Source organism: Typopeltis vanoorti, chromosome 2, assembly GCF_054136105.1.
Source record: "Typopeltis vanoorti isolate ZY-2024b chromosome 2, IOZ_Tvanoo_1.0, whole genome shotgun sequence".
Classification (NCBI taxonomy): Eukaryota; Metazoa; Arthropoda; class Arachnida; order Uropygi; family Thelyphonidae; genus Typopeltis; species Typopeltis vanoorti.
This window is the reverse complement of record NC_143550.1, coordinates 66,724,504-66,750,054: the sequence shown is the minus strand read 5'-3', so window position 1 is coordinate 66,750,054 and position 25,551 is coordinate 66,724,504. Positions and strand designations below refer to the sequence as shown.

General features: G+C 34.8%; 1 protein-coding gene across 2 annotated transcripts in view; it reads right to left on the bottom strand.

The window, feature by feature from the left end:
- Positions 1 to 25,551, bottom strand: part of LOC150109125 (gamma-tubulin complex component 2-like) — a 491,041-nt gene that overhangs the window by 150,290 nt on the left and 315,200 nt on the right. For both annotated transcript variants that reach the window (XM_090405736.1, XM_090405742.1), the window contains exons 13-14: positions 18,872 to 18,933; positions 524 to 566 (exon numbers count right to left, since the gene is read on the bottom strand). In XM_090405736.1, the coding sequence (XP_090261862.1) occupies positions 524 to 566; positions 18,872 to 18,933 (105 nt within the window). The remainder of the gene's footprint in view (positions 1 to 523; positions 567 to 18,871; positions 18,934 to 25,551) is intronic.

Genomic DNA, 25,551 nt, shown 5'->3' with positions numbered 1-25,551 from the left:
CCATTGTAAATATGGGCAAAAAAGTTTTAAATTATTTATAGAAAATTATATATTAAAAACTTGTCTATATTCGCCCGACTTAGCTCCATATGATTTCTGGCTGTTTCCAAATTTAAAGACTGTGCTAAAAGACAAAGATTTTCTAAACATTGCTGATATCCAGCATAATATGATAAAGAAACTCAAGAGTATTCCGGAAAAAGAGTTCTAGGCCTGTTTCCAAAAATGCGAACATTGTCTAAACCAATGTATAAATGCACAGGGGGGGGGCTAATTCAAAGGGGGACAGTAGCCACTAATGTATAGTTCCGAATGTAGGTTTTTTACAGGTGCATTCCAAGAATTAAATTGTAACACCTCATGGCCAATGGCCAGTATTTCTGATGAGCTATTTATGAGTTTTTTACTATAAAAACAAGTGATTACCATGAAAATAAAAAAGACTGTATTCTCTAATAAATTAAATCAAGGCTAACTTAGTAACAAAAAAGTAAGATATTATGCTGTAAAAGAATATACTCACAGCTTGAGTCAAAAACAAACACAGCTCTTGAGATTTACTGTCTCTGCAAAAGAGGGGGGAGGGAATACATATAATACACATATGTACACAAATGATTTCAAACAATTTAAAACACTTTAAAAATCTGAAAGGTAAATATATATCTAGATTACAACCTTTTCTAAGACAACTGAAAACCAGAAAAGAGGCTCAAATCAGCTGAAATTGTCAGACAAAATTTTCTTGGATAGAAAGGGAAGTTTGTGAGCTATGATTTTGTTAAGATAGTGGGAGGAGAGAGAGAGAGAGAGAGACAGTGGTGGTACATTTTCATATTAATTTTTTTATTATTATTTTATCTACTAGAATCAATGACAGTGATAACATCTGTAAAAATGACCGATATTATTATTATATACTGATTTTTCAATAAAGCAGTATACAGCTAACCCTCTCTATAGCAATCTTGTAGAAGCCACAAGAGTAAATGGTTACAGTGGGTGGTCTGCTTTAGCACTGTACCTACTTCCAAATGCATTGGATTATGCACATAATACCATTTACTTTCCTTAGTGAGCAAAATATGCATATAATTTTTAACTGGTAAGGGGGTATGGCAAATATATAAAAAAAATAGAATGATGTCTTAAACATGTAATAAAAAATTATAAGTTTACAAATGTTTTAATGTCATCTTAAAACATATTCTTAAGTTGGAAAATGTAAAGTATGTAATAGTTTTGCATCTCTTAGGAGTTTGGGATTTGAATTCATGTTAAAAGGAATGCTGGAATTAGCCACATGTAAATAAGGAAACTACTCTTTGCTAACCCTTCAGACTTTATGTTCCTTGTTGGAAGTCAGAAAGAGAGAAAAATGATAATAAAAAACATGCATTAGGATTAAAATCCCATATGTTAAGGCTTAACATGGCATGAAACAGCACTGAGAAAGCATTAAAAATATTATTTAATTCTTCCAATATCTCATCTCAGTAGGTAAAACTTCATCATGGAATACAATATAAGACTGGTAACACATAAAGGCAACACAAAATAAGTGAAACACGTGGACAAAAGACAAGAGTCCTAACTATGGGAAACACTAATACTCTGAGATCCCAGTTTACTTCCTAGGCTGCCAACAGGTGGCCATAGAGGGCATCTCCCCCTAGTTAGGACTTTAGTTTTTCATCCACATATTTCACTTAGTTGTGTGTGTATGTCATAAGCCTCATATGTACTCCCTGACAATGGCTCAGTGACAGATGAAATATTGGAAGAATTAAATAGTTTTAATCCTTTCTCAGTGCTGTTTCACTCTATTAAGCCTCTAACATAACATAGCATTAAACAAGGCTGATGTGTCTTTATAACCCCCCCCCATTGTGACTTTGTTCAACTCTAATCTTTTCAAACATCTAGCCAGCACTTCCCTTAAATCCAGACAAGCAGGATCCCTGCTGTGGGCACTGCATACTGCAAACACAAAAAAATATTAACTAAAACAAAAAAAAAACACGATATTCCAAATCAAATCCCATAAATCAATTGTTAAGAATAGCATACAACCAAGTGAATATAGCCTTATCTTGTATGGGCATTGACGTAGGGAAGGCTTGACACTAGAGCATTTGCCAAGGCGCCAGTTATAGGATTAGGTACACTACTTCTCAGCATTTCCCTACTTCACCTGAAAAGGCATCATCATTCAGCTGATAGAAACAATGCCAAGATATTTCAGCACTAAGGCTAGTTGCCAAAATATCATTTAGGATGATGGTGCATCAGACTGAGCATATAAGATGAGATAAAAATAAGCCCAAATCACCCATTCAAAAAGAAAAATTTTAGCTAAAATTTTTCCAACAATGGCTGGGTTAATGAATTTTTCCATTTTTTTTTAAATTTTATATATTAATAAATATTTTTTATTTATCTTTTATGAAATCCAGAAATCCTGCTCTAGAGACCAAAGAGTAAACTTTTTCAAGCCACTTAAGACCTCCAATAAGCAGGGTGGTGGTGGTCTCACACCAAGGGATGAATTTCATTTCCCACTTAAGGACACACACACATGCCTACAGCAGAATTCGAACATGCAACCTGTTGGACAGACAGCAAATATGCTAGCCACTTGGCCAACCAGATCAGAGTATTGAGTCCAGGATACAGGGTACCTCAACAGAAACATAGACATTATTATTATTATTATATGGGTACCTCCACAGAGTCCAAAGAATCATCGCGAGAGACCCAATCTATCATACCTCTTCTTGAACCCATTCACAGATGAAGCACTCACAAATGACTATGGCAACCCATTCCACCACTCATTCACAACTCCCCAAGCAAAAAATCTAGTCCTTACACCACTACTAACTACACCTTTATTCAACTTCCAAGGATGACCCCCCCCCCCTTGTTCTGTTCCCTCCAGACAAGTGCTGAAACATTTCCCCTGCATCTATCCTATAAAACCCTTTAAGCAACTTCATTAACATATCCCCTCTTTTCTCCTATAAACCAACTTCTGCAATCCACACACCTTCAATCTATCTTCAAAGGGAACATTCTATAGGTCACTCATCATCTTGATCACTTGCCCCTGAATCCTCTCCACCACTTCTTCATCTCCAAGAAACCCAGGGGTCAGACTTGAGTACAGTAGTCCAGATGTGGGCGTATCAAGGCCTTATACAGAGGAATAACAACTTCCTTATCTCTACTTGTTAACGTGTTTCTCAATAGCCAAGTAATCTTATGGGAAACCTTAGCAATATGTCCTCTAAACTTTAACTCTCTATCCATCCCTAAATCTCTAGCTTCATCTATTTTCAGGAGTACAGTGCCATCAATGTGATACATGGCTTGTAATCTATTTATCTCAAAATGCATAACTATACATTTCTCCACATTAAATTGACACCCATTAACTTTCGTTCATACTGACAGCCTATTTAAATTGTCCTGCAAGCTTTGATCAATGTACAAATTAAGCAGCAATCATCTCAGCACTGAACCTTGTAACACACCACTAGTACCACCATATACCACTTTTTGATATCTTTCCAGCAGCCACCCTCTTATCCACTTAACCAGTATAATATCAATTCCCATTTGTTCTAATTTGCATACCAGAGTTCCATGTGGTATTCTGTCAAATGCCTTTGCAAAATCATCATGTAGCCATTTCCTTGATCAAACTCAGCCATTACTCTATTATAAAATGTTAATAAATGACTAAGGCATAATTGACCTTTCACAAAGCCATGTTGACCCTCATGCAGTATCATATTTTTATCTACCATTCTTGAATTCTCTTTTTTACCAATTTTTCTAGTACTTTTACCACGATGCCTGAGATACTAGTCTATAATTTGCTACTGCAGTCTTAGAACTTCCCTTATGCAAAGGAATTATTTTGCCCTCCTTCCCTTGGAACTCTACCATAGATGAGACTTAAAGAGGCTAATTAAAGGCATTGTCAGTTCTCTTGCACATTCTTGCAAAACCTTAGCTGATATTCCATCTAATCCCACAGTTATATTTACATTGAAATTCTGCAATATCCTAAAAACCTCCAATTCATCCACCTCTGTTCCCGCATTAGTGTCTGTCACATAGGTTAAAGCAGTAACCTCACCAGGATGATATACCTTTTACAGATAAAATACCTTAGTTACAGAGTGACCACCTTTGAAAAGTGGTCACTCTGTAACTCAAGTATTTTATCTGCTTCTTTGTCCTTGTGACCATCATCACTCATTAAAGTTAATCTTCCATACTCTTTCTTCCTCTTACTTGCCACATAACGAAAGAACACTTTGAGATTTCCTTTAGCCTGCTTGGCTAGTTCTTCTCATATCTGATTTAGCCTTCCTTACCATGCTGGTCACCTTTCTTGCCTGAGCCTTGTACTGTTTATGAGTTTGCTGTTCACCTTTCTCTTTATATACCCCCCAAAGCATTTTCTTCTTCTGCAGCTCGTGCTTAATAATATTACCCATCCATCTAACTCTTACCCGATTAACTCTCCTAATCCTAGGTATACAATTTAATACTGCTTCCTCTAGATGACCCTGAACTATATCCCACACACTACTAACATCCTTACCTTGCAGTGTTTTATGCCATGGTACAGATTTAAGCTTTTTCCTAAGCATGTCATAATCACCTGCCTTATAGTTCCACAAATACTCCTTGATAGAATATTCCTCATTTTTTACAATCTTTCCAAGTCAACTGTATCTTCAGTTTGTCTTTATCATAGCGTGGTAGAAGACTTACAATTTTCACCATCTCGCTCTTCAGCTTTGCCTCTTCTAACAACTCTAATAAATTTAGTTTAATCCTTTATCCAAGTGTGTGCAAACAAAGTTTGCGCCTGAAAGTATCTTCAGGACTGAAGTAAGGTGGTACAACACCGGGCGACTCCTTGCAAAGGTAGAGCAAGCTACCAACACTTCTATCTCAGTATCTTCCATAATGCAAAACACATCTCCTTGCGGATATGTATAATGTTATGCATTAAATGGGAAGGGCCACTACCCAGACTAGTTTCGACCTTTGTTGAGGTCTCTTCACCTAACCTCAGTCCTGAAGATACTTTCAGGCGCAAACTTTGTTTGCACACACTTGGATAAAGGATTAAACTAAATTTATTATAGTCTGACCAAGTGAAAAATAAACTTTCAACTTCTAACAACTCCTTTACATCCTCCCTTACAGAATACTTCTTGCCTCTCAAATCAATACAGAAAAAGACAATAATTTCCTTTGACTTACCTTTTTGCATCTGGATGGCATGGCTAATATCGTGAATTTTTGAGACTGGGAAACATGATTCTGTCACACTTTCATTAAGTACTCCCTTGATCATTGAGTCATCATACATAATTTTCTCATTAACTTGTTTTTCTTGTTTGTTCAGTCGGTCTTTATTATTCCTTTGGATCACCCACTTTTTTTTTTTTTTTTTTTTCCAGCCCTGCTTACCTCCTGCCACTTCTGCAATTATTCAATTTCACGCTTTGTGCTATGCAGGATAACATTTAAGTGCAATTTCTTTATTAACCCCTTAACATACAAAGACGTCTGTGACACGTCTTTTGTTTATTGCACCAAAATTGATTTTGAATTTTGGTTTCACATCTAAATACAACCGAATATAGATGCTAGACAATCTTGTGCCTATTTCCTTTCAGCTGAGAAAAGTTGCCAACGGCGTGTATTGGCTATTTTGTTTGCGTTTGCACAAATTCATCATTTTTTTCAAATAATGAATTTGATTAAGCAAATCACCCTCGCCCAAAACATTGGCAGAAAAACAACCACTTTGATTTTTAATTGGTACGTTAAGGGGTTAATAACATTTTGTTCTCCTCTATTTCCACATTCACATGTTTGACATCAACATCATTTTCCATCTTGCCGTCGGTATTTGTTGCATTCGTGGAACCTAAGAGAACTATACAACTTAATACAAACTCTCTCTTCTCTTCAGTTTCAATTTTCTTCCATATATTCTTGAATTTTCTTGACAAATACATTTCACAACACACACACACACACTGCATTGAATAAAATTCCGTAAATTCAAATCGCCAGACAATGTGGTCTTTGCTGCCATTGTAAAAAAAAAAATTATATCGTTGGTTATTTTTATTTTATGTTATCAATTAAATCTTATAACTGATTCTTGTTCGGCTTCGTCTTTGAAAAATTTGCTAATTTTGTTATCTACTTATATCTTATGTTTTGCCCCTTGTCTAATCTTAATCCTTCATAGTACTTCAAACTTATGGCCGCTACTAACATATTGCCCGAGTGTGCGAAACCCTGATAACAAAGACAGTGCCTCGGGCTAAAGCCAGATTCTTTGTTAGATTACTAGTGATCACACTGATTCAAAATTTTGGAAATTTATTTGTTTAAGCTGAACCACCAAAATTTACAGGATAAGAGAATTTTCTTTATCCAAGATTAAAACACTCAGTATGGCACACAATCCTTAATTCTCTATCTTATTCCTATACTATAATCATATATGTTTCTCACTTTGCAGTTGTGACTATATCAAAATATATATGCATAGGCTCTGTTTATGAGCAGTGCATTGAATTTAGTGATCAGGCAAGTTATTTGTTTGACAAGAAAAGAATTTATTCATTACTAAGAAAAAGAAATATACAATTGTCATTCAATAAATTCAACTGAGTCTAGCATATAGGGTCTATTAAGCAACTGGATATAATATATACACTCCTGTCCCTTAACTAATCTTGAACCTTTCAGGGACCACGTGCCTAGAAACTTACCCCTTAAAAACTTTAGCTTATTTTAGATTATCATCACATAAAACTCAGGTTCAGGAATTATCTATTAACATCAGATTCTAGTATTACACTCTATAACTTAGCTATGATCTCTAGCACAGAGTAATTGATGTCATCTAATGGTATAGTTCCTACATTACTGCATTACTACATAAAGTACAATTCCAGTTAATTTTCATTCACCATCACAAAATTTACTAATTTTCTTCCTACTAGACAAATGGAAAGTTCTTACTTGGTAGCGAAGTAGGGATGACTTTTACTTGCGAACATCCTTTGAATTCCTGTGGTTCGTAATTTTACATCAGTTTCTTCCTAGACGAGTTTCATTTGCTGCTACGTTCCTCTGGCCTTTGCTTCTTGTATGTAGAGCTTGGAATACAGTCACAATTCATTGCCTACGATCCATGCGAAGCTCAGCTGCCGTTGTCCGACTTCGTGTTTTCCGCATAATCTCCTTGGGTTACGTTGACTTCATTGCCATGCGGAGTCCTAAATCTCACATCGGAATTCTACTTGACCACATAACTGCACTCGGACACTCCACTCCCAACTGTACTGGAACATTGACTCTCCGGAAACAACAGAAAAAAAAAAGCCCCTTTTCGGCTTCGTAAACCTCTATATACAGGGTGTTCGGGATAAATTTGACAGTTTCGTAAGGAAAAAGAAAATCTTCTTTGTATCTATTAAATTTAATGAATTGACAAAAAAACATTACAGGCAGAGTTAATTACAATACTATCAACAAGATTTACTCAAAATAACCACCATTAGCATCGATCACAGCTTCAATTCTGCTTCGGAACCTCGAACAAGCTGATGCTACAGTCTCCCTGGGAAGGGCCGCAAAAACTGTTTTAATTTTATCCATTAACTAGGCTTTTGTATTACTGGAAGTGCGATTGGTGTCTTTTTCAACTGCGCCCCATACAAAATAATCCATGGGGTTAAGGTCTGGGGAGTTTGGAGGCCAAACATTTGGACTGGTGAAGTCGTAGAAATTTTCAGACAACCATTTTTGACTTTTCCCAGAGGTGTGGCAAGGGGTCGAATCCTGCTGCCATACATACGGCCTACCATTGGCTACCCTTGTTATCCAGGGCTTGACTACAGTTAGCAACTCCACGAACAAAGCCCGAATTCCAATGCCAGGGTTCTTCAACACCTGTTCCTGCAGATTTGCGAGGAATTCTGCTGTACGAACGCAATCAGATCGTCTGCTAGGGATCTTTCTTCTTGCTACATCCTCGTAGTCACCATTGCAAGTCTCTAGTTCATGCCTGATTGTTTTTACTGTATTCAGGGAGCATTGGGCAGCAGTCGTAATATCCTTATTTTGATGGCGGGCACGAATCATCATGATACAAGTTATTCTCTTCCATGATTCAGGTGGGTTCCAGCTATCCATCCTTTCTGACATCTTGTATATGAATGAAGAAGGGTCCAAACTTTTAAATGAAGAGAAGTGTGTGTTAATACATGTAACTTACGGAAAAATATAATTAATTATAAATATGTCAAATTTATCCCGAACACCCTGTATATATATATATATATATCCGGCTCCGAGGACCTTCCTGCTCTTACGTCATCTTCCACTCTGCACCCGATACCGCTGCTTGTCGTTGCATTTCCATGGGAAACCCCTACGCAACGTTGACCTTTGTGTTTGTGTTAGCCACAGGTCACTAATTAATCCTCTTATTTTGTCTGGAACTTTAGCTTGACCTTGGTATACTTATGCCAATTCACCACATATATTTTTTCTATTTTTATCATACAAAACACTCAATAATACAATATTCAAAATTTAAAGGAAAAGACATTAACGTTATTTCATTTATACTCAATTTCTCTTATTAAAGACTAGTATTTTAGCAGGATTTTTGATACTTGTTAAATTTAAACAATAGGTATTATATTACTATAATTCCTTCTATTCAAGATTTAACACCATTGTTCGTAGCGTTGGTGCCATGCCAACAATATCACAATAAAAATGTCACAAAGATACTAAGTACTCTAAAACACTAAAATCTACACTAATATACTACGATACACTAATTTTCCAAGGAAAAAACACAATAAAACAGACAAAAAAAAATCACCAGTTCTACAAGAGTGCTAAATTACACGACCACTCACAATATAACCTCGAATTAAACTAACCAAAAAATAAGATATATATATAGTTCTTTTATGATATAATTATAGTCTATTGTTAATGGCAGGCCAAAGTAAGAAAACTTCTGCACTATAACATGATTTTTTTATCATGGGAATAAAACAGCTATTGAAATAAGGAAATTAGACACAAATAATAATTTAGAACTCAGTTCTGGGTATTGACAGGAAGCATAACTGGAATACCTCAAAATAAATAAAAAATTTGAATTAATCTGCATATAATATGATATGCTTCAGACATTTTCATAATAAATTTACTACAGCAGTTAATAACCGAGTACTATCACTGAAATTGAGAATTCTAAAAAAAAAAATCATCTGTTGCAGTTTTAAACTGAAAGGCTGAGGTTATTTTGAAATATAAATTTGTTATATATATATATATATATATATTAAAAAAAAATCAGAATCAGTCTCAAAATCAGAAAGAAAGTAATGCAATTTAACTTCATATGTTTTTCATAAAAGCAAAACAACATATCTAGAAATTGTAAGCATGATGACAACCATATAGTCATATTTAGAATTTTGCCAGGAAAAAAATATAGAAAAATAAGTCTTATTAAAAGAATAATGGCCTTTTAATAACTATTAAATAATTATTTTCAACAGAAGTATTTGCAAAAGCTTGAAAACATTTTCAGAAAAAAAATTTTTTTTTAGACATGGTATATTGGGCTTCCATTTCTACTCTTCTCCTGAGCAACATAAATATTCTTTGTGTACAAGGTAGGCAAAATTGATTATAAAAAGCAGGATATTATATGGTATGGAGATTCGATTATTAAACATGTGACTGATAAGAGTGTTACTACTTCAAGTTTTCCAGGTGCTAAAATCAAAAATTCAAATGTACTGAAAAGCAGAAAAGAAAACAGATGGTCCTGGTAAGACCAAGCGAATTGACTGGTGATAAATACAGTACGAGAAAGAGAGAATATTAAATAACTACCAGAAGAGAGAGAGGGTGAAAAGTGAGAAGTGAAAATAGTACATTACCTATATATAATGACAGAGAATTAAGAAGGTATATCATAGCGAACGATTCGATGTGCCCATGCTATGTAGAAAGAATGTTGTGATTTAATGGAAGTGTGAAGGCCTATGCTTGAATGAGTTTGATATCAGGTCTCAAGGAATTATTTATTATTATTGTTATTATTAAGAGAGACCTCCAGGGAGTCAGGAACTCATTGAGGGAGGCCACACCATTTGCATCATATATCATACCTGTTCTTGAATTCATTCGCACTACTTGCACACACAATATTCAATGGCAATCCATTCCAATTACGCACTAATCTATCAGATTAAAATCTACCCCTAATCTAATGCTTGACAGCATTCATTCCAACTTCCATGAATGCCCAAGCATCCTTTCCCTACCCACCATAAAATGAAATTTACTGAAATAATATAAAATGCATACCATAAAATAAAATTCCATCTACTGAAATTCTGTATAACCTTTTCAGAAGTTTGCAAGTCTCAATCACACCCCCCCCCCCTGTTTCTCCCGTTTTTCTAGTGTCTGCAGCCTGCAAATTCTCAATCTGTCTTCATAATTAGTATTTGACAATCATGATATCATTTTGGACACTCCTCCTTTGCACTCCCTCTACTGTATCAGAATCACCATGGAAACCTGACCTGCATGCAATAGTCTAAGTGAAGTCTTATCAAGGCCTTATAAAGAAGCAAACTAACTTACTTAATTTTACATATCGAGATTTGTTTCAGCATTGCTATTATTCTTTAATTGTTGAATTTATAATTTTTGCTATATGACACTTGAACTTCAACTTCCTGTATACTAAAACTCCAAGATCCCTAGCCTCATCAGTTTCTTCAAGCATAATCCCATCAATATAATACAACATTGGATATTTAGTCACACCAAAGTGCGTGACTTTACAGTTATTAACATTGAAATGACAGCCATTTTCACATCCCACAATTCCAGCCTATTCAAATCACTGTGCAAAAAAAAAAGTACTGCATATCAGCAGAACTCCTGATTACATTACCTATGTTTACATCATCATCATCATCATCAAATAGCTGTATATCACATGTCAAATTCTTCAAATGTCATAAATGTACAAATTGAATAACAATGGTCCAAGGATTGATTCTTGAGGCACACCACTGGTTATCTTGAGTCTTGCAGATTCAGAGCCCTCATTTACAACTTTTTGACATCTGTCAGTCAGCCATCCTCTTTTCCATGCCAATAGTTTATAATCCAATCCCATATTCTCTATTTCTGCAATAGTATTCCATTCTGTATTCTGTCAAAAGCCATAGCAAAATCCAAAAGTACCATGGTATATCCATTGCTGCTGTCTAAACCCATGTGGTCATGACAAAGTAGAGATTCCCTGTCAACCCATTTCTGAATGTGAGCCCTAACCAACATTTTCAAAATCTTCACCACCACTACTCCTGAGATACTGATTGGTCAATAGTTGGATACATTGGTCTTTGCACCAGCCTCGTGCAATGGAATTATCATACATTCTTTCCACTCCTGTGGAATGTTCCCTGTTCTGAGACTCAAATTATATAGCCAGTGTATATATATCCCATCAGTTCCTATTGCAGAATTCTTATTCAGTTTGTGTAACAGCTCTAGTACTTCCTCCTCATCCACATGAGTTTCTTCATACAGTGAAGGGGGTAGCTGTGAGTTCTATGTTGCATATACCAGCTTGATAGATTTTAGCAAAATAGCAACTCATTAGTTGAACATCATTTCTGCATCAGTCACCCACATACCATCTGCATTCAGTAGATGGTATGTGGTATGATGGTATATTCTTTCAAATTCATTCTTTCTTTTAATTGCAGCATAGCAATAGAATCCTTTTGGGTTGTCTTTAACTTGCAGAGCCAGTTTCTTTTCATATTCAGACTTAGCTTTCCCGTACAACACTTGGAGACTCTTCTGGCCTATAGCTTATAATTTTTGTAACTGACATCATCCTTATGCACATGATATTCCTTCCACATCATCATTTTCTTACTAATCTCATGCTCAATTAGATTACACATCCATTTCACTCCTACTCTATTTATTCTTCGAACTCTGGGCACATTCTGATATTGCATCATTTAAGTATTTTTTAAACACTTCCATTTGCTGTTTTAAGGATACTTGTGACATAAGACTGAATGATATATGCACGTAAACACAAGAAAGATATTTAATTAACCAAATATTTCGGTCTGGAAATAGCAGACCATCCTCAGTGATAATATTACAAGAACAGTTTTAAAAAATACAAGCTAGAATACTAACAATAGATCGTTAAAAATAGAACACATCGCGTGATGTTATATCACTAAGTATGAAACGGAATATTTTGAAGTAGAGACATGATTGAAAAGAAGAAAAAAAAATTAAAAAAAAAAAAAATTAATGAGTAATCTTGATTAGACTTTCCCAGATTTTTGATATAGATTCTCTTGAAAAAAGAATCCAAGAACATCAATCCTCCATTCTTCACAACAAACCTGAAAAGTCTGGATTGGCTCAACACAGGATTGAAACTGACCACAGCATCTTTTGGTCCAGGACTCGCCTGTTACATAGATCTCGTTATAGGTTCGATTGTTTGTTCAAGGAAAGCGTGGAGACCTTGCTCCATTGTCCCAACCTGAATCGTAATGACTGTATATCTATATCAAAAATCTGGGAATTTTTAATTATTATTATTATTTTTTTCCAATCATGTCTCTGCTTCAAAATATTCCGTTTTATACTTAATACTTAGTGATATAACATCACGAGGCGTGTTCTATTTTTAACGATCTACTGTTAGTATTCTAGCTTGTATTTTTTAAAACTGTTCTTGTAATACCACTGAGAATGGTCTGCTATTTCCAGATCGAAATATTTGGTTAATTAAATATCTTTCTTGTGTTTACGTGCATATATTATTAAACACTTCCATGTACTGCCAATATCCTTTCCATCTAATAACTGATGCCATGCCAAAGAACCCAGCATACCCTTCAGGTGGTCATAATTTCTTGCTTTGTAGTTCAGCATGTAATCTGAATGGAACATTCATAAACTTAGCCACTTCCCAAATGAGTTCTGCATGATCACTCTCACCAACTGGACACAGTGATCAACCCCCCCCCCCCCAACAATACAATCAAATCTAACTCTTTGACCTCAAAATCCTTCTATCACATGCTTGAGGAAGTTTTCTTGCAACAGCTCAATAAATTCATTTTCATTCTTCTCGTGAGATTTCATAGCTACCAAATGAATGTTCAGTTAATTAAAGTCTCCCTATTATGATTACTCTTTTCGCACCCATTGTATTTATCTGGCGATGCATTTCTTCATCACTAGCAACCGATCCAATCCACCAGGTCTGTATCAACACCCCATTGTGTATTTAACCTTGTTAGACTCCACCTCACACCAAATGGATTCAAACTCACTGCCACAGGAAAAATTATTACTAGTATTGCAGACATAGGTCACATCTCTAACTGGATTCAAGGAAGTTGAGGTATGAACAGAGAGTTGTTCTCTCTTCATAATTACAGGTAACCCTTGTATAATGCGGATGTTAGGTTCCACAAAAATGAAGCGTTATATAAATCGCGTTATGCGAGACTCGGATCACATAGAAAAAGTAGGATTAGGTTCCAAAATCACTTTTTTGTAAAGATTATATAAACAATGACATATCTAACAAAAATATATTTTTATTTAATTCAGGTAATTCATGTAAGTTAAGAAAACATATAAACTATGAACAAATACATAGTATAAAATTACAAATTGTATGTAAACTTCATTGCACATAATACATAAATGTTTTAGGCAAAATAAAATAAGGCATATATTTTATATCATCGCTCTCTTCAAAACTAACATTTCGAAGATGTTTTTTTATTTATGAGTGGCCGGACGTCGTCATCACTTGAAATCTCTTGGACATCATTAGTATAATTCGCATTGCATACTTCGGCTGGTTTAGTTATCAAGAAGTCAGTAATAAGACCTTGCGTACCATATTACGCGAGATCTTATTGCAGCATATTATGCTGCAATTTTTTTATTAAGGTCATAATACGGAGCTAAACAAATATCCAATTGTCTCGTGAATTTTCCAGAGCGCTCCATTGAGAGATCATTATCCATAAAATAACTTTCTTGCCAAGTCAACTCCTTCTGCTAATTTCTTTAAAATGAATTCTTTAACGGATTCATCACAATCAGAATCTTTGGCAGAACTTTCCCTGCCATTTGGTTTGACGTTATCTATTAATTGTACCAGTTCCTCCTAATTTAAATCTATTGCTCCATCAATTAATTCACTATTGAAGAGATTGGAATACTTATGAAGAAGTTCGTGAAGGTTGAGTCTCATGTACTGATCGAAATGGAATGTATCTTCATTCTTGTTCAATTGTTACATAAAAAAAAGCATTTTCTTGTTCAATTGTTACATAAAAAAAAGCATTGCATATTGTATGTAACTCACCAGAAACTAAAGTGCTCAGCTTGAGATTAACACGTTTATGATTTTTAATGCGCTTTCCTGGCAGAAAACTAAGATAATTTTCAACAATAAATACTTTATATGGTAAACAATTGACGTACATGCGTGCCAAAGGGTATTGCCCCTAATATAAATTTGCTACTTATAACTACATGCACGATATGGGTAGACACAAATTTCACAAAGATAAAATTGGATTTTTAAGTCGCGCATTATATCGAAACCGTGTTGTATAATTACCGCGTTCAACAAGAGTTACTACAATTTGTAGACGTGTTATATTGAAACGACGTTGTATAAGTACCGTGTTATACGAGGGTTACCTGTATTTCCATAATAATAATAATCATTCCCATCATTAACACAGTTACCTAACAACTGTTGCTCTTACACACAGATTATCACGATTCCTCCCAAAGAATTCAGTTTCTCTGATTCTCTGTGTTAGATCTTATATCAGTAAATAATTTTTCAAGACTCCTGATCCCAAACACATTCAAATGTAGGCTGTCCCTCTTATACAAATCCAATCTTCCTTCAAACTCACTCTGTATATCCAAAAACTTGCATCCATTTCTTCTACACAGTCTATGCATCGAATCATTTGCCATAATGGCCCTTCTTAATTCATTTTTATCATACTGAGGTAATATACTTACTATTTTCACTTTCTCACTCTTCACTCTTGCGTCTTCCAACAACCCTTTAATGTTCTCTCTCATACTGAACTTATCACTAGCTAAGTCGTTAGTACCTACTACAATTATGATTTTGTTTACTTTTCTTTTCTGTTTTTGAATTGCTTGCATTATATTTTATAATTGTTATAATGTGTTATAACCAGCTCATTAATGCATGTTTTATGATAGAGTTACCATACCAAATAACATCCTTTTTATAATCAACTTTACTCACTAGATTTTTGTTATTATGCACTAATTTACCTGATTCCACTCTTTGTATTCCATTTTGCTGCTGAACTTTTTATTCTCCCTGTGTTCCTCTAAACACCGCTTGACTTTCTGTAGTTCCCTCGCCATCTGTCTAATAATCTGCTTTAGCCTAACGATCTCAGAGGTTAAATTATGTTCATAATCTCTTTAATATCGTCTTTAGTGGAGAAAACTTTCTTGTTCGTTACTTTGCTGTTCTTGTTATTGTTTCGTTTCTTCTGTGTCTTTGGCACTATTTTACGCCTGTATTTAAAATTAAAATATTACAATAAAAATATGTTATAAAGACACTAAATACTCTTAAAACTTGAAAATCTACTCTAATAAACTATAAAACTCTAATTTTTTAAGGAAAAAACACAAGAAAACAGATAAAAAAACACCAATTTTACACGAACACTAAATTACACCGCTCACTCACAATATAACCTCAAACCCAATTAGCATGAGACCTAATACAGTGAATCTAAGTTGTGGGAAGAATGGTGTGAATCTATGTGTAAGAGCAACTAAGTTATGTAACTATATTAATGATACAAATACAATCAATGTTAAATTATAAACATACATATTAAAGTATGTGTAAGGATATCTGTATAAGTGAAGCATCAAATATGAACAGGAATCTGAAAGTTGAACAACTAGGTCACATGTAGACTACAGAGGAGAGAATACCATGGAGGTAACTTATGTCTATACACAAATGCCAGGAGTATAAGGAACAAAGGGGTTGAGTTGGTTGCTTCAGTGAATATGTTGTGGCCTCTGATTATTAGCATTAGTGAGATCTGCCTCACAGAGAAAGATGTAATCACTGATATTGGGTGTAAAGTGTTGTAGATCGGTATATGCATACAGATGTTCTACAGAATTTTGTTATGTAAATAATAGTGTAAATATTCTGTTTAAAATTACTTCTTCTTTTAGTCCTTTTTATAATCATTTATGGTTATAGGCCTCCTCCATTTGCCTTGAATTTTCTTTGTCGAATGCTTCCTGATGCCACCATTCTCCCGCCATCTCCACTAGATTATCCTTCTATCTTCTCTCTAGTCATCCAGGCATTCATCCTCCTTAATATAAATGCCACTGAGTGATGTCTTTGTCCATCTATTGCTGTTCATCTCATCAATATATCCTTCCAATCTCCATTTTAACATACTTTTTTCCCCTCCTCCTAAGACTATTTTGCTTGCTTTTTTTTTAATACTTTTGGTCTTTGCAGTTCAGCTGTTGAAAAGTCAACAGCTGAACTGCAATCCAGGATGATGAGTTATAAACAAAAAGGTGAGTTACTTTCTCTCTGTTTTCAGATAATAAAATAAAAATTAAAAGATTTTTTTTTAATATTATCATGCTGTGGACAATTTTGGTTTCGCTCAGATTTTTAGATTTGCTATTTTGTACAGCAGTTATTTTACTACTTATGCAGGTCTTGAACAGAACTGCAGAATTCAATGTGCAAACTGCAATTACCAATGCCTGTGAAAATATCTGTCAAGAGGAAGATAGCAAAAACTGTATATCTGTATGGCACAGGGAAAAAAGTCGGTGAGAGATGCAAGCAGAATAATTAATCAGTCTGCTCTCCAATGAATGACTCCAGAATTTGCAGGTTATGGTGGATTTTCCTTTCATAAGATTTTTCAATTATTGTTGATATACCTTAAGGCTCAATGCTGTAATTTTCACTCTTCCTCCTAAATGTCAATGATCATCTCTCCCCCTGACATTTTGCTAATGAAAGCACTCTCCACTTCACTTTTTTCATTTTCTAAACTGTGCAGTGCTCAGTTAAGTCATACTTCAAGATCTCTAATTCTGATTTTGCATTATCAAGTGGGATGAGGACAACTTGGTGAATTTTAATACCACCAAACTACAATCCTCTCTCAATTTCAGGAAGAAAGACCAAGCTTCTCCCTCACTTGAATACATTCTTGCTAGCCAGGATCAGTTTTCTCTTACTGGGTTAACTCACATCTAATCTAACTCGTAAGTACATCAAGTTCATAGCCTTTTCAACCTCCAAAAAGCTTGTTATTCTTTTTTTCATTCCAAACAGTACTTCTCTATTGCTCAACTGCTAACACTTTATAAAGCTGAAATTTACCCAAGCTTAGAATATAATTTCTGTATTTGGGGTGATGCACCTAAGACTGTCCTCAAAATTACTGACAGTATTTATAAGCAAGTAATTCACTTAAGTGATGACCCCCCTTCCTCAATGATTCTCTTCTATTCTCTAGGCATTTCCATGGGCATTGCTCCATTGAACTGGCCACCACAATCTCTTCATTTTCCTCTACTCATATATGAATAGAAGTAGCTATCAGTCAATGATTCTCCAATGATTACAAGCTAAATATTTTCAAAAAAACAACAACAAATTCTTTTCTTCCTTCTAACCTGTCCACACAGGTTACTGTTGTATCATAGGTCTTGGGATCATAGGACTTGGTATGGGACTGGTGTGCATGTGTTTATTAAACTTATTAAATTTTATTATTAAACTTTTATTCTTAATTATCTTGGTGTTTTAAGTCATTAAAATTACTGAACATGTTCATAAATTGAGTCAATCTGCATACAAATAAATAAATAAATAAATATATATATATAAATATATATATATATATGATAATGATGATGATGAACAGCCTATTTTTTTACCAACTGCAGGGCGAAGGCCTCTCCCATTGAGGGAGGTTATGGATCTACTACTCCAAAGGTGACCCAATTCATATTGGGAGAGTGTATCTATACTTGGGTGAATGAATGTATAAAGGCGAAAGACAATCACAAACATCCACGCCTTAGCTGGATTCGAACCCACATCCTCTTGGCTGGAGAGCGGATATGCTAACCACTCAGCCAAGCAGGCTGGCATATATATATAGATATACAATTTGCTGATTACTGGTATATACTGACCCCAACGTATACTGCACATGTATAATCAATTACACATATACCTGACTCTCATTAGAGCAAACAACATTTTAACAAACTTGCTCACTATAATAACTACCAAAAATTCCAAATAAAGTTCACAGGTACAAATGCTATGCTAAAAGTTTACTATGGCAAACTATAGTAAATTCTATGACTAGGCACTGCAAAACAAGCCACATTTTTATACTGCTTTAGCTTCCCACCCCTTATTCAAATGAAACATTATTTTTGTTTACAGCTATTGCATCTAGCCCTTAATCATAAAGATCTCACATATCTTTTATAACAGTTACATGTGATTTGGTCAAGCACAGCAAAATGGAAATAGTGCTTTGATAATTATCAAAGTATCTCTGTATTCTGTATTTATAATAGCAAACATAATCTATGTAAGCAAAACACTTACCCTGTTAGTGCAGTAGTCCTTTCATGAAGCATACTTAAAACTGTTCCACCAAAGCCATCTGCCTATCATAAGAAAATATGCAAGTTTATATAGTTTAATTGTGTTTTTAAGGCACCGGTGTTTTAATACTATGAATAAGCTACAAATGATCCATATAAGTTGACAGAGACCCTTTCCACTCATAATCCTGATTAGGCATCTAAAGATATGCATATATTCTAGTAAGCCATTTTGAAGGAAGAAAATTCCAAGAGGCATTAAGCTCCACTGAATACAGCATGGAAATGTAATGTGCAGCAAATGTAATGTTGTTTATAGACAATGTTTCCCAGTGGACAGAAGGTCTGCAGCATTTAAAATTCTTAGGCATTTGCTGTGAAACATTATTATATGAAGCAAGATAAACAGTGAGGCACAATAAATATTGCAATAACTTAGCCTGCATGTGTGTGCACAAGTGTGTTGAATAGATGGGATAAGAAAATATCACAAACCATTTGCAATGTCTAAATATACGCACAGTCAAAGTGGAAAGCACAATTAACATATATTTCTTACTTAACAGTAGCACTGCTCTAATAATGAACATAGTACAGTCAACCCTCCTATAACGCGATTAATTCGTACCGCGTTATATGGAAACCGTGTTATAAGAAACTCAGATTTAACGTGCAAACCAGGTTAATTCGTGCCGTGTTATATGGAAACCGCATACTGCGTTATATGGGAACCATCCTTTAAACGATTTAAAATTTGGATTTTGTCCTCAAGAGATATAAACTTTCTTTTTAACTGTTTTCTTGTTTCTTTTGTGTCTGACATTATGCAAACCTGGGGTTAACAATTATTTTATTATTATTATATTACAGCAAATAAAAAATATTACCTACAGTATTGTGTAATGTTGTCCAATTACGATAACACAAATTAAGCGAGCAAAAGGCACTTTATTGAACACTAATCATGATATGTACGTCTGCACGGATTTACAGACAGTTTCCTACTAAGTTGCACTTAAAATTGATGACAAAGTGGGTGGTTGCAACAGCGAAAGTTTGGCAGCGCTATTGGATAAAAAAATTCACGCAAATACGCAACAGCCAATAATACGGTCTATTTTAAGCATCAAAACAGAGCACTGTGAACAATCTCGCATCGTTTCTTCGCTTACAGGGGAATTCCCTGATAACTGAAATTGGAAAATGGTGATGTACCTTCACCAAAAAGAAGGGAATTCCCCGTTAATTTCAACTGTAAAAATTTAACACATAGATAAATTCATGCTATAGAGAATCTTCTGAAACCAATTAAGTTGATGGAATGTTGTTGAATGGAAACCGCGTTATAGGAGGACTGTCACAATTTTGGCTCCACGTTATAAGAGTTCCGCGTTATAGGAGGGGTTGACTGTATATGAAAAATATAGCAAAACAAAACATGAATATCTACAAACTAGTATACAAACATCAAATGTTAGCCTCACATGCAGGAAAAAAAAAATAAGAAAAATGGGCAACATCATTGTTCTTCCAACTCACAGGCTGTGGTTCAAATTCCAATGTGACATGGAATAAATGCGTATGCTGATAAACAAAGCAACTAAATTTGTGGTGGTGGTGATAAAAAAAAATAATGAAACAGAATAGGCCAAAAACTAGTTAATAAAACACTCGATTCTAGATATATCTTCGCTCTCCTTCATGAAGAAGACCAAAATCCAGCTAATCTAACTGATATTTAAAAAAAAAAAAGATAAGAATATAAAATATAAATTTTATAAAATGAATATAAAATAAGTTCTTGGACTGGAGCGATATAAAAATACACATTCAATGACGATATCTTGTTTTATGCTCTACTTAAAACTTACAGGAATAATCTTGAGGAAGGGGGGGGGGGGGGAATCATAGAGCGAAGAACGATTAAAAGAATTTTGGACTCGTTTACTAGACCATAATACACTGTTGAATAGACTGCATGCACAAAGTCATAATTTATAATTATGATCCAACCAATAACTGTTTTGAATGTTAGGCCCTCTATAGTTTTGGTTTTATAAAACTGCCACATGTCCAATTAGACAATGATATATGTTTAGAATATAATCCCCCTCATTCTCCGCTAAATGGCACTTGCTCGAGACCAGATGTTTGTTATAATTTCTATAGCATTAATTAGTTTTCAGAATTTGTTAATGCTATACAGCAATGCCTGTTTCTTGTAAAAGTTATTCTAGTTTCACTAACCACGGTGCAGCCATTTACTTCATGAAAAAATGCTGTGAGGAGATTCACGGGAGATGGACAGCTAGACTAAGTTAGTAACCAAATAACACAGAGAAAAAATAAAATAGGAATGGAGACCAGAGGATTTGTTTTGAAAAGTTTGTATAAGTTTTTCAATAAGAACATGTAACAAAGTGTTACCAAAAATGGAATTTTCAGCAAAGTGAATCTGATGGCTGAAAATTTAATAGTCTAATTAAATGGCAGACAGTACTAGAAAGGAGATACTCAATAAGAATACTATTTGCTGGGCTGGTTGGCCAAATGGTTAATGTCCCTGCGCTTCAAACCAACAGGCTAAAGGTTCGAATGCCACCATGGACAAGGACGTGTGCAATTATCTAAGTTGTAGATGAATTTCATTGCCCATGTTCTGCGTATTGAAGGCCTGAAGTGGTTTAAATATTTTGCTGTTGGTTTTCTGGAGCAGGGTTTATGAACTATATAAAAATTAAACAAAATATACAAAATAAATAAACAATAAAAAAGCTTTAGCCAGCCAATGGTCCTAATGTACTATAAATTTAAAACTTTTTATGCATGGGAGACACAAAATATTCAAAAGAGTTTTTTCTAATCTCAAAGGCATGTGAGAATAAATTATTCAGAAACAAGTGAAAGAGTTAAACTACCATAAAATACAGCAAATGAAAAATCATATTTTCCTGACACATCCAACTTGTATTGCATTAAGAAAAATTAATTTCACTGAAAAAAAGAATTCGTGATTATTTTTCTTAATTTTTGAGATAAAGAGGTAAGACAATAGTCTTGATCCAGGTGACAGTGTGGAAGAAGATAGGTATGTGTGCCAAATTAAGAAAACTGCACAGTTATGTGAAAAAAAAAAAACTTTAAATTTTGAGCCTCACTCTATTCAAAGAACAATTATTCTCTGCAGAGTTTTGCTATGAGAAATAAGATACCTAGCATCCAAGGCCTTGTAACTGTTAAAAGGATTTGGATCCAAAATAGTTTAGGTCATCATTATCAAAATCAAATTCCTACCATGTACCCTCAAGGGGTGTACGGGATATGATAGTACCACATGAAAAATTTACATCATTACTAACTTCCTATCTACAATTTTCCTCCAAATCAGTCTGTTACTTGTCAACACTCCAACATTATCAGATCTTATATTTCTATCACCTAAGGCACTTTGTAGCATATCAATCCACTTATATCTTGGTCTTCTTCTGGGTCGTTTTCCTGCCAACCTGGAGGAGGACACTTGTTTTGCAAATCTTATCTTGCCCATTCTATTTAAGTGACCATACCACATGAGATTAGCTCTGCTAACGCATTACTGGATGCTGACAATGTTAAGTTCTTTCCTAATATCCTCGTTTTTAATATGGTATTGCCATTGATGCCATCTGTTTACAACTCTAATCTTTCTCAGGACTCTCATATCTGCAGTCTCTAGTCTTTGGTGAAGTGTTTTACTTCTAACCCAGCTCTCAGATCCATAAGTTAAAACTGGTTTGAACACTGTCTTGTGTACAGCTAATTTAGTGATTTCCTTGTAATTTCTCTCTTATTCCATATGAATTTATTCAATTGACTTCCTACCATAGCAGCTTTGTTGATTCTGTTTTCAATTTCCATATTTAATTTACCATCTTCACAAAAAATTTCGCCTAAGTAGCTGAAATGTTTTACTTGTTCCACAGGCTCTCCGTTCAAAACACAGTTGATATTTTCAACAATTCTACCTATTTTCATTGTCTTTGTATTTTTATTGCTGACCTTCATACCATATCTATTATAACAGTTATTCAATTTAGTCAGAGAATCTTGCAAACTTGTGGCAGATTTATTTAGAAGTATAACATCGTCCGCATAAAGCAAAGAGCTGATATTAACATCTCCAATTCTGATATCATGTTTAATACCACTTTACTTCATAATGTGATCCATATAGATAATGAATAACAAATGGAATAATGTACATCCTTGTCTGATGCCAGATTTAACATTAAACCATCTTCCTGTATACTTCCTTCAATTCTAACTGCTCACTTACAACTCAGAAAAAGACTAAGTATTGCCTGATATATAATACCACACAGACAATATTTGGAATTTCTCTGGGGGAAAATGTTTTATTGACGTCACAAGTTTTTGTTCGTGTATGGAATTGTGGATGATGGTTAGAGATTAGATAGAGTATTGAATCCATACAACTGTAGCAGTTTGAATAGAGTAGCGTCTCTCTTGGCACCATGTCATATGCCTTTTCCAGATCTGCAAAACTTAAATACAGATCTTTGTTATATTCCCATGCTTTCTCAACTATTTGTAGTAAAGTGAAGATCTGATACTGACAGCCTCTATTTGGCCTGAATCCAACTTGTTCTTCACCAAGCTTTTCTTCCACAATTCTTCTCAACCGTTTCTCAAGTATACTGGCATAATCTTGCCCGGAACACTCAGTAGGGAAATACTTCTGTAATTCTCACATTCAGTTTTATTTCCCTTTTTATATATGGGTACTATTAGAGCTCTACTCCAATCATCAGCAATTCGTCCCTCTGTCCAGGCCTTCTGAACTATGCAGTGCAAACACTGTAAGACTTTTATGTCACTATACTTCAGCATTTCTGGTCGAATATCATCTACTCCTGCTGCCTTTCCACATTTCAAGCCTTTGATGGCTTTTTCTACTTCAAGTATGGATATGTATTCCTGACTGCATGTCTGTTGAGTGTTTTTTACCACTGTGCTATCACTGCTTGTTTCATTTAGCAATTATTCGAAATAATTACTCTATACTTCAAGGATATCTTTTTTTCCTGTTTTTATATCACCTTTATCATCTCAAACTCCTTTTACAGCACTCGTTCCTCCATTTCTAAGCTTCTTCAACAACCTCCAGAATATATTGCCACCTTCTTGATATTTATTTTCTATGTTCTTACCAAAGTCTTCCCATGACTTCTGTTTAGCTAGTTTTACACAGTGTTTTGCTCTCTTACAATTGTCTCTGTATTCTCTAAGAGCAAAAGTTGACTTATATGCCAGGAACTTTTGATATGCTTTCTTCTTTTCCTTTACTGCCTCTTTAACTTCCTGTGTCCACCATGGAGTTCTGATTTTTCTATCCTGGCAGACTACCTCACCACATGCCTCTCTGGCTGAATCAATCAAGGTTTTCTTCAAGGCTTGCCATTGAATCTTCAAGGTTTGGTTCTTGTTCTCAAACTCTTTCATTTTTTCTTCAATAATCTTTGTGTATCTTAGTCTACAGTTCACATCTGAGAGCTGCTCAACTTTTATTCGCTTTAAAACTTTCTTACATGTTATTCTTTTCAAATATGAAATTCAATTTTATCCTGCTCAAGACTAAATAGTTATCACTGTCAATTTCAAATCCACTGTACACTCTGGTGTCCTGCACCAGGGTAAAAAACATCACTATCAACAATAACATAGTCAATGAGACTTTGCTTAAGGGTCAAAGCTGTATAACTGAGAGGAGACCTGCACATAGCCTTTAAAGGAATGCGGAGAACCGACCAGGGCTTCTGACCTAATGTCCAATCCTCAACTTCTCATGGTGCACCCTGTTGGGTATCTACTTTGATATTGAATGAACGAGGATGGGCTGGCAATTTGGGATTTAGTCGACCAAATTGTATTCTTATTGGTTAAACCAAAATAAAAAATGATGGTACAACGTGACAAAATTTCATGCCGGCTGGGGCGTCGCCCGGTTAAACAAGGCCCCATTTGTTTTCACCAGGGAACCAGGGCGAACAGCGAAAAGTCAGCCACTGGAACAAATCTGAAAACAAACCCCCAACTCAACATCACCAGAGTTAAAGATCGGCACTATCAATATAAGAAGCCTGAATGACGAAGAAATGGAGCTAGCTTAGGAATTAGATAAGTACCAGATCGACATAATAGGGGTGACTGAAACAAAAAAGACAAACACTGGTGAGATCTTTCTGAGCAATAAGTACAAAATGTTATATTCAGGCAATGACAATCAAGGAAAACAAGAAGTAGCCATAGTATTCAACACAAAATACGAGGCTAATTTTCTTGAATGGCAGTCAGTCTCAAGTAGAGTAATGTGGGCAAATATGAGAATGGGGAACTGGACAATGAGACTTATTTGTGCCTATGGTCCCACAGAAGGTTCTACTAAAGTAGAAGTGGAAGAATTTTTTGAGGCTTTAGAAAAAGCAACTGACACAATGAAAAAGGAAAAGTTGGTCCTTGTTGGGGATTTAAATAGCACAGTAGGAAATGATTGTGAAACATACAAAAATATTTTGGGAAAATTTGGAGAAAAGAGCAAAGCTAATAATAATGGCAAATATCTGTTGGATTTTTGCTCAGGACATGGACTGGCTATTACTAATACCATGTTCCAACATAAAA